The sequence below is a fragment of the Pezoporus occidentalis genome, unplaced genomic scaffold (genome assembly GCF_034315485.1).
Source record: "Pezoporus occidentalis ecotype Australia unplaced genomic scaffold, CSIRO_AGI_Poc_V1 ctg113, whole genome shotgun sequence".
NCBI lineage: Eukaryota > Metazoa > Chordata > Aves > Psittaciformes > Psittacidae > Pezoporus > Pezoporus occidentalis.
In genome coordinates, this window is record NW_026912918.1 from 1,629,175 (window position 1) to 1,648,681 (window position 19,507).

The window sequence follows — 19,507 nt, forward strand, 5'->3', positions numbered from 1 at the left end:
CCTCCTAATTCACTCTGGAGTAAATGTAATTTGAAATAACACTCTCATATTTTAATGTCATGGCCTTCAGAGTCAATTTTCAGGTAATGGTCAAAAGTGGCATAGACCTGTGGATCTGCCACGATCCACACTTTTACACTCCATGACAAAGTAAAATAGAACAGGTCTTTACTAACTTCTTCCACAGCACAGTAAAAGGAACAGCTACCAAACCAGTATGTGTATCATGGTGTTTGATATAGAATGAAAAACTGTTGCTTCTAAGCTGGAAACAGAATTTGCCAAAACCAGCAATGTTAGTACAAAAGAGTGGGAAATTTAAAGATTTTTTTATATAGTACATATCCAGACAAAAATGCATAAATGTCTTTAACACAAATGAGGCCTGCGCTCCCTCAGATCCACAGGCACCACACAGGCTAACCCACAGAAGTTACTCCAAATTTTGCTGTCACTTGAGGTAACCTACAGGTGATGGACTCGACCTGGACCTCCACCTCCTGGTATCACAAGAAGCAGCGACACACCAGAAACCTCTGCTTCCCATAGAGACAGGGCCAGCTGCTTAGTTAAATACATAGGTGGCTCAAACACATATGAAAGAGTTCCTCATGGTCACTATTGTGGAGTATAATCCTGAACAAGAGTTTCACCTGAGTTTCAGTTTCTTCAAAGCCTTTGGACTTTCCAAGCCCTCCAGTTTGCCTCAGGTGAAGGAAGCTGTGCCAGGATCCACAGCCTCTAGCAGTAAACCTGCAGGAGCTGGGACCAGCAAACACCCACTCACCGAAACCTGCAGATCTCCCCAGCCAGTGCAGCTCCTCCTATGCAGTACAACCTGCAAGCTATCAGGTACCTCTTTAAACACACCCCACCAAGATGAACTAAACCATCCCCTTATGAATGGCCAAGTTATACGACGCTTAATCTTCCACACAAATGTTCAAACCCCTGACAGTAACAGCACTTGCACACCACCAACACCCCATGGCCCAGGCTCCTGCACAAGGTGATCCAGGATGACTGGAGCAGATCTGGGTGTGCTTTAACTTAGGCTACACATCAGAATTTAAAAATAAAGATAAAAAACATCAACAACTTTATGTGTCAGTTTTGAAAGGCTGGGTTAAAAAGCTATTCAAACGATGAACGAGAGAAGCAGCAATCAAACATGCATGTCTCCTGCCTACTAAGAGACCAGAGGCTGTTGAAGGCCACAACCAAATTAGCATCTGGGTAATTTGCAAATTATGAATTGTGATTTTATAGGCACTATATATATATATTATATAGCACTACTTTTCTAATATCATCAGCTGGATGCCTACAACGAAAAGGCAACAACCTCCATTTACTCCACTTCTGCCACACTTCCATGCTTTCACAGGAAAAGGCAGCAGGCCTTATGAGCCTGATCTAGCACTTACTGATAAAGCTTCATTGAGCCTGATCTGGCACTTACTGATAAAGCTTCATTGATTTGTTATTTAAATTGTCTTCTGCTCTTTTTTTGCCCTTTTTCTTTTTTTAACTATTATAAAGACTGACTTTTTGACCTTTGTAAGACACTTTGACAGTTCAAAAAAGTTCAAAGCTGAGCTGCCAGAAGCAGCAATCAAACATGCATGTTTCCTGCCTACTAAGAGACCAGACACTGTTGAAGGCCACAACCAAATTAACATCTGGGTAATTTCCAAATAATGAATTGTCATTTTATAGGCACTATATATATATTATATAGCACTACTTTTCTAATATCATGATTTTATTATCGGCATTTATTTAAAATGTTTTATTTGCTGTATTGAAACTCAAACATGAGAAGACATATTACAAGCAATTACAAATATTAGGGAACATTCAGAACATAGGATAAAGTTCAATTAAATGCCAAAAGACACAGGAACAAAGGCATAATCATAAAAATTCTGAAGCCATGGAATGATATGTATAATAAATTATATTGCACATAAACAGCAATAAAAAAATCTATTTAGGGCTATAATTGTTTTAAAGCTGACTCTTCAAGAGCCAGGAACTTACCAACCTGCTGTAGCACAACCCCTCTTGGAAGTTCCTCTTCAACTTTAGCTTTGTTGTAACGCATACAAATTATTAACCCATTACGAATGCCAGCACCTGGCACTTCCTACCTAACAGAAGCCAGCACCACAGGCTCCCCAGCCACCATTTTCATCTTGGATTTGAATCTGGAAATGGCAGATTTTTTTCTCCAGTTAAGCAGCAGGTATAAAATGTGACTTGCAGCCCTGAGGTAACATTTGGACTTGATGATCTTAAAGGCTTTTTCCAACCTAGCTGATTCTATGTGTCGATGAAAATAGAGAAACAGTTCTGCAACAAAGAGCAGGGAACTGACCCTTCCCATGACGGAGAGCATAGCCTGCACTCTCCAAAGTCCGACCACCTCGCTTGGGCAGTGCAGGGTAGCATGACTGGGGCACCCTGGGATGCCAGTACAGAGGGGTTACACCCTGCCTCAGGAGATGGTCCCTCTGGGGCAACTGCTCCCCATGGGGGAAATCCCACACCTGTCACAGAAAGAAGCAATCCTTGGCAGGATGCTGTCTTTGGGTTTGTTTTGCTCCGAGGATGGACATCAGCAACGCTTCGGGGTGACAGGCTGCGAATGCTGAACAGCCGGAGAGGGCACATCACAGCTCTGCCTGAGGGCTGTGGTGGTGTGAGCTTCAGAAATCTCACATCCTCGGGATTTTCACTGCATGACAGGTCTTGCTAATCCTGTTCTGAGGCTGTCAGCTATCCACACGCACACAATACACAGAGCTTAGGCAATAATACAGGGTCTGGCTTTAGCCTTGAAAGGCAAGCCTCGAATTCAGATGCTCTGCCCAGCACTGGATGCAGCTTCCAAATGCTTAGAATTGTCATATAACCGTATTGAATGCATAGCTTGCCATGGCTAGATGCAGTCAAAACAGAACAGATAAAGGAGTGCAGGGCTGTCTGTGTGACTGGACCCAATGGTTCATGGCCAGGGCCACTCCTGTCACCATGACTGGGATGCCACAAAAAAGTGCTGAAGTGGAGGGAGAGCAGCTTACGTGCATGGGACATGCTGTTTCCACAGCCAAAACACCCTGTTAGGCCTGGGTCAGCACAAGATTTTCAGTCACAGAAATTACATTGAACACAAAGTTCCCACTAGTATTAATAAAGTGTTCAGACCAGCAAGTCACAATTTTGGTTTCTTTTTCCTGAAGAGCAAATATAGGGAATATTTCAAATAATTGAAGATAATTAGCTTACTTCCTCATTGCCCATGGAAAAGTGTTTTCAATCAAATTCCATCACTTCACACATGTCCAGCTCTGGGGCAACAACCAATTGACTGTCACCCACTAGCCCACCGCCTCAGCATCCTCACCAACTGCAGCACTGAACACTATTTAGGTCAGGACAATGAAACATTTGTGTCTTTTTCTTTTAATTCTTGCTTTGGCTTCTGCACTGCAACCAATCCAGTTGCAGTCATTTTCCCTATCAGATGGCAACACACAGGAGCATGTAATACAGATGTTACCTCCACTGGATTTACCAGCTACTAATATGCTTTTATTGCCAGCCTACAGCCCAGTTAATTCCTCTTGTAGCGATACCAGCAAACTCTGACAATGAGGCAAACCTACAGGGACTGCAAAGCTACGTCAACAAGACTGTAAAACAAGGCAGTCAGAGGAGGAAGGTTAATGTGCAAAAGAACAAGTGATCTGTGCGGCAGCAAAAGAGCCTTCCGCAGAATTCATCCTACTTCTGTAAATCGAGAACAACTGTTTCAGAAGTAGGTTCTCCTTGTGCTGTGCTCTCCAGTACTTGAAGGACTGGCTAATTACAAACCCAGAAAAGCTCAGTGTGTTAAATGAAAGTGGATGTAGCCACTTCGAAGTTGCCCTGGCTACAGAATTATTGTAACTAGATCTGGAAAATGCTCTACACAAAACACAGCTGTGTATGTCTATATTTATCCAGTTATTGTCTGGTTTTAAGCAATTATTTGTGTATTTTCTGTGCTACACTTCACTGCTTAAAAAATGGAATTATCACTTTGAAGCACTTTGCTGCATAAGAGCTATTTATGCCACTGAGGTCTAATCCCAGCGCAACCAGAGGAACTGAAAATTACAGGGGGTGGGGAAAAAAAACAACAAACAGCACTACAAAAGCTTTAGCCTTTTCAGTTGCATTTACCTGTTATAGAAAATGAAATAAAATAGAAACAGACCCAACATTTTAGTATCATTTCAAACCAATCCCAAAGCAAAATGCACCCCAGCTGTCACTCAAGAAATGCTGCACAGAAAATGCCACACAGGGGGTACCACCAGACACTGGTCACCTGCCTATAGCTTTGTGTTCTGTCTACTGCACAAACTTCCAGCACCACGCACTGATCACACTGGCAACCCAGCCTGCATTTTACTCACTGCTCACATTAATACAAGTCACCTCCTCAGCCAGGATAAAACACCACTGCTTCACCTCAGTCAGGGCAGACACAGTGAATTACTCACTAGATGATGCACTCCGCTGTATGTAAAAGGGCTCCAGAGATAAACGCATTTTAAACTACTGGAAAGGAAATTTGGTTATAGGTAAGAAATATGTGATACACAGTGGGACTTCAAGGGGAAGTCTCCCTGAAGTCAGCTGCACTTAAGTGGGTGCTTGTAGTTTAAGCATGCTCTCAAATGTTAGCCTAGGAGGCGTGGAACAGGGAGCTACCAAACATTTGACTAGAAAATGATACGTGAATTCCTATCTTGCTGTTCCAACAGCAAGAAATGCAGAGGAGGAAGAAAACAGCTATAAAACTCTTAACAGCCCCTCACTGCAGAATTGCAACTGCCACAAATACATATTGTGTTTGTGGTCTGTGAGATATGAAGTACTTCTTTATTTCTAGATATATATTTATTGGAACAACTCCTGATGTATTTCACTTAAAGAATAGCAACAGATACCCAGGGATTCCATTAGTCTCAGAATATTTCTCCTTGTTGGAATAATTCCCTATTTGCTATCAGAACAGTTCTGCAATAGAGCTTTATTTAAGCAATCAGGCAGACCTCATCCTATCAAGTACTAATTTGTTTATCCTTTAGCCCAGTTACCATTATTCTGGAATAATCAATAATTTCCCTGTTCTGTGATGTTCCTGGAAGTACAGAGCACGACAGCATACAATAGCTTTACTGTACAGCAGGACAGGGTCATAATGAACCATTTGGTTCTGATGGCAATTGATTACAATTAACATAATTTATGTATCTTTCCTTCTACCAAGTTGCCCCATAAAGTAAAAATTGGCAAGCACAGAACTAAATTTTACAGTCCTCTTTCCATCAGAGGCTTCACAAAAGATTAGCTATTGCTGGTAAGCATTTTGAATGTTGTGCAAATTAAAAGGACACTGGCAAATCAGCTCCTGCTGGGAAGTATCACAATCTTCTTAAGATCTTAGCTGGGGACCATAAGGCTCCCAAGAGAGCAGGTGTACTCAGCTAATCCATTTGAAAGATGGGTTCTCCTAAAATAGACCTAAATTCTCTTTCTTGTGCAATTTAACAATGGAGACAATTCTAGCCCCTGTGTTTATCTTTGCCCCAAATCAGTGTTTCTAATTATTAGCCAATAGTAGCTCAGCAATTTGGTTGCATTGGATGTTTCTATGAGGACTGCATTTCAGAGGTAAGCCCACGAATTCTACTTCCATTTTCAAGTTCAAAACACACGGTTTCCTCTTCATTTTGACAGCAGAATGCAAAATCCTCAGTTAAAGTGAGCACAGTCACCACAAGAAATTGTGGCATTTTCCCCAGTGGCCATATATCCCATAGGCATTTCAGCTCTTTACTCAATTCAGCACCTTATGAAATGGCATGCCCCCTCCTTAGCCCACAAACTAATGAGTTAGAAGAAAAAAACATTTATGTGCATTTTGAAAAGCAAGTACCCGGGAACTCGACTTCATCTTCACAGCATGATTTTATGAAAGATTCCATGTTTATGGTGTTACCAATCACAATCATCTCTCAAAAACTGCAAGACACTTTTTTCTACAGGCTCCAAGATACCTGAATTTATGTTTTTTTTTCATGAATATTCACTAAAACTGGAAAAATCCCCAAGTTCCTAATTTATAACAAGACTCAGAAACTAATCCCAAACACACCCCACACCAGAGACACAAAAGATTCAGAGTACTGGTTTTAGTCATATTATTTTCAAAAAGTTTCCCAATTATTAATGATTCTGTTCCACATGATACTCTAACAAATAATGCAGGGAGTGTTCTTGTTTTTAGTAGTGGATAAAATACCTTTAAGTTTTCAGTTCTTACCTACTCTTACTGAGAGATGCTGACTACATGGCATGCAGGTGAAATCAAGCTGTGCAGCCCCCAGTGAAGCAGATGCTGATCAAGTCCATGCACAAAGGGCAAAACACTTATCTGCAAAGGCAATGATCTCGTTTTTCAGATGCATAATTAGGCAACCTGTCCTGTTGCTGCTGCTGCCATACTTGTGCTCTGGATCCAAGCAGGGATGGTTCCCAGGCAAGAACCAGGTAAAAGGTGCATGAGCTTTCCAGCAGTAGTATGCCTCCAGACAGCCTCTCTCCTGCCTGCAGGCTTCAAGGGCAGATCACACACCTGAGTCTCTCTTGGCACCACAGCTGAGGCTTATGGTTTGAAATTTCTGGGTTGAACAGAAGTAACTAAAGGTCAAACAACTGAGCACACAATTACTTAAGAGAGTCTATAGGCAATGAAGTTACTTGACTTGCACCTGTGACAAAGGCCTCTTGCCAGGCACTTGCAAGAAACGCACCAAGAGTATGTTTTTGCTGTTCAAAGTGGCCACTTCATCCTGGAGTGCAACACCCACAAAAGAATGGCACACCATGACCCTCAGTTCTGAGCTTTTTCTTGAATTAAGCCAGGCATTCATCTCAGAGAAAGGAGTTACAGGATAATAAATACCTTTTAATATGGCAATTTTTGTTCCTTAAATGATGCTCCAGGGTAGGATATTTTGGTTCTAAAAAGAGCTAGCTCCTAAAAGAAATTAATTGGTAGAGAGGAGAACAACAAGCAGTCTTCTCCCCTGGTCTCTTTAAAGGCACTACTGTTAGAATTCAAATTTTGTCTGGGAGCAATCCACATCTGAGCTGCTCTCAGAGACAAGAGGCTGACACGGGTAAGAAGCATGCAGCCAAAATGCTGCAGGAAGGGTACCCCCTAATTACAGAAGGGCATGAAGAAGCTGTATGGGTTTGCTGTATTATGACAAGCACATTGCTGGCTGTACTCAAGTATCAATATTTACTTCAACTTTAGAGAGCACTTGTGTTCCATAGGAAGATGCCTTCAAAGCATCTTTCACGCTGGCTCTTTGCAATGTAATCCTCCCTGGACTGGTCTTGCCCCTTGGCTAAGGTAACTTTTTAGCTGAAATCCTCCTCGCATGGTGTATGTGCATGCAGGTTTGCAGTTTGGCTTCTGAGTGCCTGCGTTATTTCAGCAATCTCCAGGTTTCACACCTCATTAGCACCTGGGAGCTGCACCCAGCCCTTAAGGGGAGGCTGAAAGCCACCAGCTACACTCGCAACAACCTATCACAGTGAAAGCACCTTCTGGAAACTGCACAGCAAAAATCAAATACATATTTCAGCTTGTAATAACACAAGAAAAACTGGCAGTCTATATTCTAAAAAGCAAAATTGGGGTTTTATTATTATTATTGCCATAAGCTTAGAAAAAATGCTACTGGCCTCCAAGTGTTAGAAAACCAACCGCTTACCACACAGACACAAGGGTACACATCTGCCTGCCACAGGCTTATCGCAGCCCCCCTCAGACAGTGGCTCTGGGGGCGAGCCCTGAGCACATTCATACTGGCAGAAGGGAAACACATGGCAGGGTTCACCTCTTGCAGGTAAGGGCACAGTAATAACTGCAACTGCTGCACAGATTTACTCAGCCCCAGTTCATGCTCCACAGGGCCCCATTGCTTCTGCCAGCTGCAATACTCCGTGGTCTTGTACCAGTAAGCCTCAGAGGCTCCCTAGTATCTGACCACACAACTTCTAACAGCTACAGCTTTGGAAGGAAATCGATAACGATCTCTTTAACCCAAAGGTGATAACGAACTCTATTGCTCTGAGGGAATGAATAACTGGGGCAAAATTTATCTCTGGACTAACTGCTGCTGAAGCCGTTCCGTCTGACTCCTGGTGTTTTTGTGAAATGAAGGATAGGGAGTGCATAATGCAAACAGCCACAATCTGATGGATGGAGGTAACTTCTGAAATCATGATAAAAACAGTCACAGCTGTTTCAGATATAATATACAACTATTTCAGCAGCTGAAAACAGCTTTCATTCTCTGTTTTCCTCCTTCTCTCCAAATTACACTCAGCTCTCCTCTGTGTGGTAATTTCACATGCCTGGAAACCTCTAAAAGAATCCTGACAGCATGACCTTATCAAGCACCTTGAGGACGCTCAAGGGTATCTGGTTTTGGCATTAGCACACAGTGAGATCTAGAGATAGGAAATGGGAGGCTTGTTTTCAAAATATTTTTTTCAATAAAGACCAAGTATCTTGGTTTCACCATAGATGAGTATTATTTTGCAACACAGTGCAAATATATTTGCCACATCCTACTCCCTCGAACACAGCTGATTAAATAGTTGTTAATCTGCTGCACCAGATTTATACATGACATGATTCACGCTTGTCACACACCATTTAACATGAGAAAAGCTAAAGAACAGTTGTTTGTGAGCTATATAATCCCACTCACAGAAAAAGAACAGGGAGAACAGGAACTATCTGACTGCATCATCTTTTGACACACTGTGCCAGCACAGCTAGGTATAAACAAATCAGACCATTCCCCAATATACTGCTGTTTGACTAACACAAGTAGCGCGATTTGACAGGTCCAGTTTGAACAAAGTAGTTTAATATGCCTCTAAAAGAGAAGAACAACGTGAGGGAGCTGTGCAAAAATTATTCTGTTTGCAGAAACTGTCTTTTCCTTGGAAAAGTATCAGCCTAAAACACTTGTGCGGCACTCAAGTAAATGCGTTCCCTCTGTTCACTTCAACTAACTCCAAAATACATTTTCATAGGGGAATTCAGAGAGAACTGCTGAAGCTGAACTAGTTGGAAGAGTACCCATTCTCTCTTTAGAGGATAACTTGCAGCCATACCTGGAAAATTTTCAAGAGCTGTACAGCTGATTGGAAGACTGAGGAAAGGAGGGGAAGCAGTATGAAAAATTCATGAGAAGGCCTCCAGAATATAGTCCCCTTTCAATACACAGCATGGGTCTGAAATGCCAACATTCAAAACACCAACCAAACCAGAGTCGAGACAGGAAACCAGAGGGCAGTGGAGAGAAACTCTCAAATGAACTTATTCATCCCAGGATTGTGCAGGAAACCACCAAAGCAGAGAAGCTGCTCACCAGTCTACTCAACACATCTCAAATGCAGTACTATGCCTCAGTCCCATCTGTCCCTGAAGAAAAAGGAAGAGACAAAATCATGTGGGGAAACTTCTGCAGACATGGCGATTCTTTACTAACTATATTAACATCCTCTGCAAGTCAGCAAAATGTTAAAGCTGCTATTATTTGTTATATGGTGCTGTTTCACAGCAAAGAAAACAGAGACACTTGGTGCTAAGACTGTGGCCCAAGCTCAAACTGCTAACTTCTTTGTCTGGATATAAACCAACAACTTCTTAATCTGAATACTTTTGACCATTTCACCTAAAGAGAAATATAGAAATACAGTCCTACAAATCAAAGTCGTGTCCTGACCTTCAGCTGTGATACCCAGATTTACTTCCACTTCTCAGAGTAAATCCATTCCCTTCCTGGTCTCAGCTCCTACATTTGAGCAGCCCCCAGCAACCTAAAACACGTTGGGATGTAAGAAGTTGGTTTTGGCACTCATCTATTTCAAGGTCAAAAGTAAGCAGCTTTCTATGGAAACTGGATTCAGAAGTGAATGTGGCTTTCAGTAACACTGAAAGAAATATCAACACATATAAGCATACACTTAATTTCTACCTTAATTATACATTAGACCATGTGTTTATGCCCTCCCTGACCCCAAAAATATTAAGGCCCCCTGAAAGCACAGCAACTTTGAGTCACCTGGCACTCACTGACAGTGTTTGCAAGGAGGGAACAGGCCGGAAGAGCAACGACATGCAGGTCAGGAAAGGTGCAGCTGGTAGGACAGGACAAGGAAGTGGTGTGCTGAGGCTTAAGGCATCACCTCAGCCAGCCACGTGCTGCAGCTGTACCAGCTGGAGATGGTGATTGCCCTTTCACTTCCTCCTCCTCCAAGTGTGACATTCTTTTGCCCACACTCACACATGCATTCTCCCCCAGCACCTTCACTGACACAAACTGATGCTCTTATGCTATTTTAAGTAACAAAACAAGTCTTCATTACTACTGTGTATTTCTAGTTCTACATCATGCATGGGTATTTTATTAGGTACTCTGTATTTTTATATCACTTTATAATGCTTCTGTGTATAACAATCTTTGTGTGATCTTTCCTTGCCAGTTTAAACTTGCAAAGGCTTGGCTCCAAAGTGAAGTACATAAAAAAGATGTAGTAGGCTTGTTGAAACAAATAACAGAACAGTCAAAAGTTTTCCCCAGAGAAAGACCAGTAGAAGACAAAGGTAGAAATATTTATGCAGTCACTAAGGGACTTTGGAAGTGTGTGTTCTGAATAAACACTCATCTTCTGTATGCAAGTACCATTGCCTTGGCTGTCTCCCAAAGATCAGTGAGAATGGAAATCAATGATGCTGCCTTGTTAGAAGACACAAATCAAAGCATCAGTGACTTTGTAAAATCCCTTCTGTCACTTTGACCTTCTGGTGCCAGGCTTCTCCACAGATTCATTACCATTCATAGTAATGTCTAAAGAGGGAATAGCAGCACAACAGTGTTTTAGAGTAACACACTAGCAGCGGGGATCATAAGAAAAGCTAGGAAGCTCAGTATACCAAAAGAAATGATAATCCCATGAATGGCTACTTGCAATGCCTTGAGGACTGCATCCTCTCTTCTAAAAAATACAAGTCAATTTTGCTGCTGTCCAACTGTACACCAGGTCCCCTCCTCACCATCTGCACATACTATTTCCTGTGAAAAGTGTGGCTCTCTTCTTGGCCAGTCAGTCATGTTGGGAGCTAGCACTACTGCAATTACAGTGGCACCTTCTCTACGGCCACCAACATGGTCAAATATCACAGATGTGGTGGGCAACACCAGACCTGCCCTCCCTTTTGAATCATCTCTTGTAAAAAGGAAGTGGGAGAGGGGTGGTACTAACCTGAGTATCCAAGCTTGTGTAAGGACTAGGAGGTTCAATCTACAAAAAGAGCAGACAGAAACAGCCATTACTCTGGAATAGTGGAAAAGGCAGTGACTTGGACCATTGTTGGTCCAAAGAAGCAATGTTAGAACAAACACACCTGCCTGAACAGGGATGGCAGAGTTTTTAAACTTTCTCACTTTAAGAGATCCCCCTTTTCTGGACATCCTATCATCACACAGAAATTACAATCTCTACAGTATTTAGATGAGCAAAGGAAGCTACAGTAACTGGAGTATATCAGAGATTAACTACAGAACAACTCAAGCTCACAAGCAGGCCTTTGCATCTTTCATTTAATCCTCTCTGACATTTCTTTCTTAGATTACAACTGACTGGTGCTCTGGTAATTTCAAGGCATTAGAACTGTCTCAGAAAGCTGATGCAGAAAGGGCTGACCACATCCTTGGCAAAATATTTCCTCCCAAAAGCTGTATCGTGGTTGTTTTGTTTTCCATTAGAATTTCATCCTGACGTCTCTTCTCCATCTCTGCACGTTTTACGTCCAAGTGCACTGTGCGTTTTCTGCAGGCTGGCATCTTCCTTGGAGTCAAAATCCGAACTCTTAACTTGGCTTGGCCATAAAATTCAGATCTCATTAAAGAGCTTCTAAGCACAAAGGCATAAAAATTGTCTATTTAGCCAGCTGATAAACAGACTACAAAGAGATAACATCCCTACCTACAGGAGACTCCTTCATTAATGTTCTGGGATTAGCGCTCAAGCAAGATCTTCAAAGGAAGATCTTTCAAAGCATAAGGGACATTTAAAACCTCAGTCTTGCTGGTCCAGGTATTACTCTGCAAGGTCTTGCTTTCCACAGCATCCTGTGTAATTGGAAAGCCTAGCAGAGTGGAACCAGGTCAATGTTTTCTCTTTAATCCATCACACCTGTCGAAATTACACAGCTTTAGTTTAGTAGGGTAAATTTTTGTCTGTCAGATTACGGGGCTCCTGAGACTAATTTAGAGTTTCGCTATCCCCAGATACACACATTGTGAGCCTCACGTTAGCTAAATCACAGAAGAGGAAAAAAAATTTAAAAGTCTGGCTTTCCTCCAAAAAACTATAAACTCCTTTTACTTTTAATTATGCCTATAAAGCACCTTTTGGTTTAATATTCACTGCAAATACACTCATGAAGAAACAAGCTATCAGTCCAGGGGAAAAAAGCTAAGGAAAAAATTTGCCTTGAAACCCTCAATACATCTTTCATTCACTCAGTAGATCATGGGCCAGGCAGCACATTGTGCCCAGGTGAAAAAGTCCCCGATTACCTCTGTCACAGTGCTATCTTACACATCATTTTCACCAACATATTCTAACATCAGTGTACCATTATTATACACATGTAGTGGATATTAGGGCCAAATAATATCAAGACTGGAAGGAGACTGAGAAACATCCGTGAAATTCTCAATGTCATCAGCTAAGCTGGGGAGAGGGGAAATCATCTGGTGCGAGAAGAAGCGAGAGGAATCTTGTCCTTGGATGGCTTCACATTTCTAAGGACAAATGGCGTCAGCACTCCCACCTCTTGTCTTACAGACTGTGTGGGGACAAACTCATCCACTCTGCAGCTGGACTCTAAGCAATGCTAGTTTGGTCACAACATTGTCCTACATTGTCCCACTCAAATTTGTAACAGAGCAGGTGTGTGTGGCAGACAGAATACAACACATTTAAACAGAAAAAGCAAAACACTACTGTTACAAAGAATGGCCCAGCTGCACAGACTCCCCTTTGGGAGATCATCTGGATTTTCTCAGTCGCTGCCAATTTGATTGCAGACAAAAGCTTTTTCAGCATGTACTGTTCACTTCCAAATGACATTATTTCTATAAGAGGAAGTAGCTACTGTATGTATAAAACATCCTGGAAAGATCAGGGGATTCCTGTAATAGATAAGGCTTCAGACTATTTAAAAGCCAGACAAACTAAATCTAATGTTTGCTGAACACAACAGATTACTTAAGGCAATTATTAATCTCAAAAGCTTTCTTGACTAAATAAAATTGCAAACATAAAATGGGTTTTGCATGGCATTATTTCCCCATGTGGAACATGGTGCATCATCGTGGGCCTGTAACCATGATGCTACAGTTTTTTCTGTTAATTTTCCTCCTCGTTTTGGCTATTGTTATTTGTGTTGACTTGTACTGTAGCCACTGTGCAGGGAACTGGTGCTGTAGCATTACAGGGGGATCTGTTTCTCCCATCATGAGGAACACACATAATCCATACACATGACATGCCATTTGCTTCCAAATTATCAAAGGAAAAATGAAGCTTGGCTTTTATGGGCAAAAGTAGGAACAGAACAGGCAAATTTCTTCTTCCCCATCTCACACTTTTTTGCACCAGCACAACTGCTAGAGATGGTGCAGGTTTGGGTTTTTCCTCTTTCTCACAACAGTAGTTCCCACAGTGTAACATCACTTCCTCAGCATCCACTGACTGAAACAAAGATGAAGAGACTTTGCTGGGCTGTTTCTGGGTGCCACCTCTGCCTCACCCAGAGGCTACTTTCTTCACTCAGTTCGCAGCTACCTGCTCTGCTTTCCTGTTTCACTCATGCAGTTACAGGTACTGCACTAATCACACCTCTTGGAGCTGACCTGAAGGTCCCAAAACATAGCTGTGGAGAATGCATCCCAATTCTCTTTAAGCAGGGCAATAAGAAAACTGAGGAAGGTGAAGAAGGAGGGAGAACATAAACACAGTTAAATTCAACAACTTAAAAGGAAGGCTTTCACTCTTACTGCCGGAAAAGGAATGTTCTTAAAATTATCTACCCATCACTAGTGCCAATTCAATATGTTGCATTTGAATCCCATTGCTCTTCTCCAGCTCCTCTGTGTGGCCTGAAACACGGTTATGTATGGTAATGTCTACAGGAACAGACTGTGTGAGGGATGAGGCTACACGCTTATTTTTTTAAGGTTACAACCTCTTTACTTTGTCCAACCTGACGGCTCTCATTGATTATTAGCTGCTAATGAAAAGTCTGAGTCAGAGAGCAAAGTTATCACTTGTCCATGTCTACCCACAGCAATGCTTAGGAACAAACAGCAGAACAACTGGCGCCATTCTGAGCAAAGTTTTGCTTGGCTTGTGTATGTTCCACTTACACTCTACCAGGTTTCAGCAGCCTGCCATAGTACCACAGGAGTTGTTACAACTAAACCCCAGGGATGTTGGCCATCACCCCATCTGAAATTTCAGACTGCCATTTTTCAAGTGCTATGAATCATTAATCTCCAGTGCTTGTGATCAAATGAAATCTGTAGTGGAATTGGAGTGTAAACAGTCCGACACTGATGTATAAACGGCATGCCACATTTATCACACTTAAAGACCGATCAGGGTAAGACTCTGTTTACTATCGAAAGGTGACACTGAGTACAGCGACTCCGGCCTGGGTCTGGTTACCCTGTTTTTCATGAAGGGCTATGTCTCGCTCACATACAGGAAAGAGACAGCTAATTTCACAGACGCTGCAACCTTCCCAAAACAAAACTAAAGGATGGGAAGATTCAGAGGAACTGAGGTACAGACAAACCAACTGTTCCAAAGTCACACAGGAAATGTGAGAGAAATCCTTAAGTCACTGTCTAGGACCTTGACCACAAGACACATCTCCCTCCCATGCCACAAAAAATGTTTTTCTAGCACTGTTTCAAGAGCCATCAGGTTGCAATACAGTAACTCAATCTATGGCTCAAATTAATCACACATTTTTGGTGGCAGTCCAAGACTGACTGCAGGAAAGCCCTTACACTCAGAATGCTGAAAGTGCTTACACTCAGAATGCTGTTGGTTGCACTGGACCCATTCTGCAGACATGTCTTCTGCTTGCTGCCCCTTCCATCACTTCTGGACTGTGCCTTTCTGGTTCCTGTGCAGCTTTGTTCAGCTTTGACAAGTGTGGCAGGCACCTGAAAAGCTTTTTCACTCAGGTCCTAGTCACTTCTCTCCATCCCTGGAGGCAGCACTGACTTGCATGTGGCTTCACATAGCACACTGGTTTCTCAGCAGCAGTGCCAGTTGCAGGTGCCCTCACACCAGAACTCACACAGCAGCAGCTTTTGGATCCACATTTTGTGCAGCCAGGCCCTGTCCTGCACAGGAGAACCAAACCAGCCAGAAAGGTTGTTTGCTTATTTTATTTATTTGTTCTGCGTCATTTTACAGCTGAATGAGTTCCTTCACCCAGCTCATGACATGAGGCAGGGATTGCTGTGCTGGTACTGCAGAGGGGTGCCCAGAAAAGTCAGGAGGACAGAAGGAAAGAACCAGCAGTTAGGTACAGGAAAAGGAGGCAAGCAGTAGTAACAAATGCCAGCATCACCACCAAATACTTCCTCACATGAAACCACAGTTTCAGACAAAGACAGAAAACATTCACCTAGAAGTGACATTTCACACGTCCTCTCCAACAGCTCAGTCGCTGCAAGGCAGGACCACATAACAGCAGCTCCCTGTGTGGGCAGTGCTGTTTTTACAAATTGTAGTTGAGGGCTACGGTTATCCCAGAGCACTGTGGCTTCGTCTCTTCTGCTGACTCATTTTATGACCATGGGGTTTGTTAGCCTGCCAGCCTGTGGTTTTTATCCTATGCCCGAACTTGGAACAAAACTTTGTACACTCACAGAAACAAAAAAAAAAACTCAAAGCAAGCAGTATTGGAAGGGACTTCCCGGGCTGCCCACATTTCTGCCCATCTCTCCTCTACCGAGGGGGAACACAGGTCAGGTAAGCTCCTACACACCACAGAGACAGCGGTGGAGTTTCCCTGCAGATGGAGGGGGCACAGCACATCCTGCAATGAAACCCAGCATCTTACAGGAAGTGTTCAGTAACCTTAATTGTAACCCTTAGATACAAGTCACATTAACAGCCGCCTCTGCACCACCAGCTGGCTCACACATGCTGACTTCTTTGGGGAAGAGACTTCCCAGCAGCACCAGCACCACTGGCCTGGACAAGAGCTGCCAGGCAGGATACATGCACCCAGCTAAAGCCACCCAACTCACACCCTCCTACTGGAAGGAAGAGGGGTCATGACAGCAACATCTCCAGACTACTCAGGCACTCTCTAAGGGGCAGGGCTTGAACAGGATGCCATTTAGATATCAAATATGCCAATTCCATAAAAATCCCAGCTTGTCATCCCAGGCCACATAAATCAGTTTTATTATTTCTGATGGACATTTCAGCAGTCATCAAGAGGCTCTAGTACACAGGTGTAAAAGTGATTATTTAACTTCTTTTTTCCAACTCCAAAAGGCAGCTATGAGAAAGGAAAAAGATGTTAGGGAATGTTTCCTACTACAAATTAAGAACAACTATCCAATGAAAAACTGGTCTTGAAATGTTGATACTGGAAATTAGCGAATTTTCACCATTTCCCACATATACACACTAACATTGCTTGAATTAATAGTGGCTCTCAGGAAGAAATTCCTGTGTTATCAATATAGCAATCTCACCACCATTTACTATGGCTGCAACGGTGTGGAAACAAACGTTTAGTGAAGACAGGATTCCAGCCAGTGCAGTAGGCCCTAGGCAAGCGGTGGCAGAAGCCAAGCCTGAAGCATGTACAACCTCCCGTTACACAAACTAGCAGTGCAGAAAAGGGGCAGCCAACCTGTCTGCTCTGCAAGCCACACACACACAGATTTTCGTATCACAAAGAGCCAGACACTTCTCACCTCCTTTTAAGGGACAGAGGGAGCAGAGGGGAGATGGAGCATGCAAGCAATGACAACAGCTTCTGAGGAGCAGAATCACTTAAGGACATAGTTAGCATGAAACAACCCCCTGGGAGAACCAGCAGGACAGGGCTGAGCCTTAGTTGCTGGCTGCCTTCCTCCAGCAGCAGGGACTCGTGTCACCCAGTAACCCAGGGACAGCACAGCCCTGCAGCTGGTCATGCATCAAAAGGAGCATCCTGGGCTGCATGAAAAGGAGTGTGACCAGCAGGTCGAAGGAGGTGATCCTGCCCCTTTACTCTGCTCTCATGAGACCTCACTTGGAGTATTGTGTGCAGTTCTGGCGTCCTCAACATAAAAAGGACATGGAACTGTTGGAACAAGTCCAGAGGAGGGCCACAAGGATGATGAGGGGACTGGAGCACCTCCTGTATGAAGATTAGGCTGAGAAAGTTGGGGCTGTTCAGCCTGGAGAAAAGAAGGCTGCGTGGAGACCTCATAGCAGCCTTCCAGTATCTCTGAAGGGGGCCTTACAAGGATGCTGGGAAGGGACTCTTCATTAGGGACTGTAGTGATAGGACAAGGGGTAACAGGCTAAAACTTAAACAGGGGAAGTTTAGACTGGATATAAGGAAGAAGTTCTTTACTGTAAGGGTGGTGAGGCACTGGAATGGGTTGCCCAGGGAAGCTGTGAATGCTCCATCCCTGGCAGTGCTCAAGGCCAGGTTGGACAGAGCCTTGGGTGACATGGTTTATAAAGTGGAAGGTGTCCCTGCCCATGGCAGGAGGGTTGGAACTAGAGGATCTTAAGGTCCTTTCCAACCCTAACTATTCTATGATTCTATAATTCTATGCAGTGTCAGGGCAAGGTGACAGCTGCTTTTCAACTGCCTGACAGCCACCACTCACCGCGTCTGGTACAGACCTGAGCTCAGGTCTCAGCCCTGCTCTCCGTCCCATGCATGGCACTGGTGAGACGCTGAAGTCCCAGGAGAGGGGTGAACTTCTGCAGCAATGCCAGCATGAGAAAGATACAGACACCTTCCAGAGGCTCCTCTTTTCAATAGTGCCAGTGAGAAGGTGTGACCATAATGGAAGTGGAGCAACCCCAGTCAAATGTGCAGCTCCTGCAAGCTTTTGGGATGACAGAATGTACAGAGGCTGCTCCAAACCACTGAGGTGCAATCAGTGCTCTCACTGCTAACAGCCCCCCTGATACACAGTTTAACGAACCTGTTCTTCAGTAGCAACAGCAGCCCACGTGGCCTCTGCCAGGCCTTAATTTTGACAAATGAAGTGTTTGTGTGGCCAAATCAGAGAACGGATCCCAACTAAAAACAAACCATTGGGGGGAAATATATTTAAGCAAGGTAATTTCCTCATCTCATTTGCTGAGAAACTGCAAAGAGTGGGAGGGCAGCTTAAGCCAGGGTATTCGCTAAAATTCAAGACAATTTCATGATGGGCTCTATAACAGTACCATCTTGGTCAATATCCTTATGCACACAATACAGTCACTTAGTCTGGATTCTTGCTCATAAAATCATAGAATCATTTAGGTTGGAAAAAACTTAAGATCATCAAATCCAACCATTAACCCAATACTGCCAAGTTCACCACTAAACCATGTCCCTAAGTGACACATCTACACATCTTTTAAATCCCTCCAGGGATGGTGACCCCACCATCCTGGGCAGCCTGTTCCAATGCCTGACAACCCTTTCGATGAAGAAATTTTCCTAGTACCTAATCTAAACCTCCCCTGGTGCAGCTTGAGGCCATTTCCTCTTGTCCTATCACTTGTTACCTGGGAGAAGAGGCCAATCCCCACCTTGCTACAAGCCTCCTCTCAGGTAGCTGTAGAAAGCAACAAGGTCTGCCCGGAGCATCCTTTTCTCCAGGCTAAACAAGCCCAGTTCCCTCAGCATCTCCTGTTAAGACTTCTGCTCCAGACTCTTCACCAGCTTTGCTGCTTTCCTTTGGTCATGCTCCAGCACCTCAATGTCCTTCCTGGAGTGAGGGGCCCAAAGCTGAACACAGTATTCAAGTATTCATGGTTTTCCTGCTATTCGGCATGCTTGAGCTATTCTCAATATCCTCAGTTGTAGCATACCTAGGAGAGAGTCCCAGGTATAAAAACATTAAGAAGAAACAAGAATGAGAATATGAGTACATTGAAACCACCTGTAATCTTTTAGAAAAACAGGATATTAATCAAGTAAGGCTGGGGCACAGGTGGGAAAAAACAAACCAGAGAAAAACACCTACTAAAAGGGTGCAGCACATGCAGCAAAACCATAGAGAAGACGAGCTCTGCAGAGATACCATTTGCA

The 19,507-nt window shown here is 43.3% G+C and overlaps 1 protein-coding gene across 4 annotated transcripts in view; it reads right to left on the reverse strand.

The window, feature by feature from the left end:
• Positions 1-19,507, reverse strand: part of XYLT1 (xylosyltransferase 1) — a 194,182-nt gene that overhangs the window by 129,386 nt on the left and 45,289 nt on the right. For 2 of the 4 annotated variants that reach the window (XM_062635025.1, XM_062635016.1), the window contains exon 2: positions 11,416-11,454. The exons of 1 other annotated variant lie outside the window; for it this stretch is intronic. In XM_062635025.1, coding sequence (XP_062491009.1) covers positions 11,416-11,454 — 39 coding nt within the window. Of the gene's footprint in view, positions 1-6,382; positions 6,665-11,415; positions 11,455-19,507 lie in introns of those variants that run through there. One more of the 4 variants, XM_062635053.1, reaches the window with a different exon arrangement.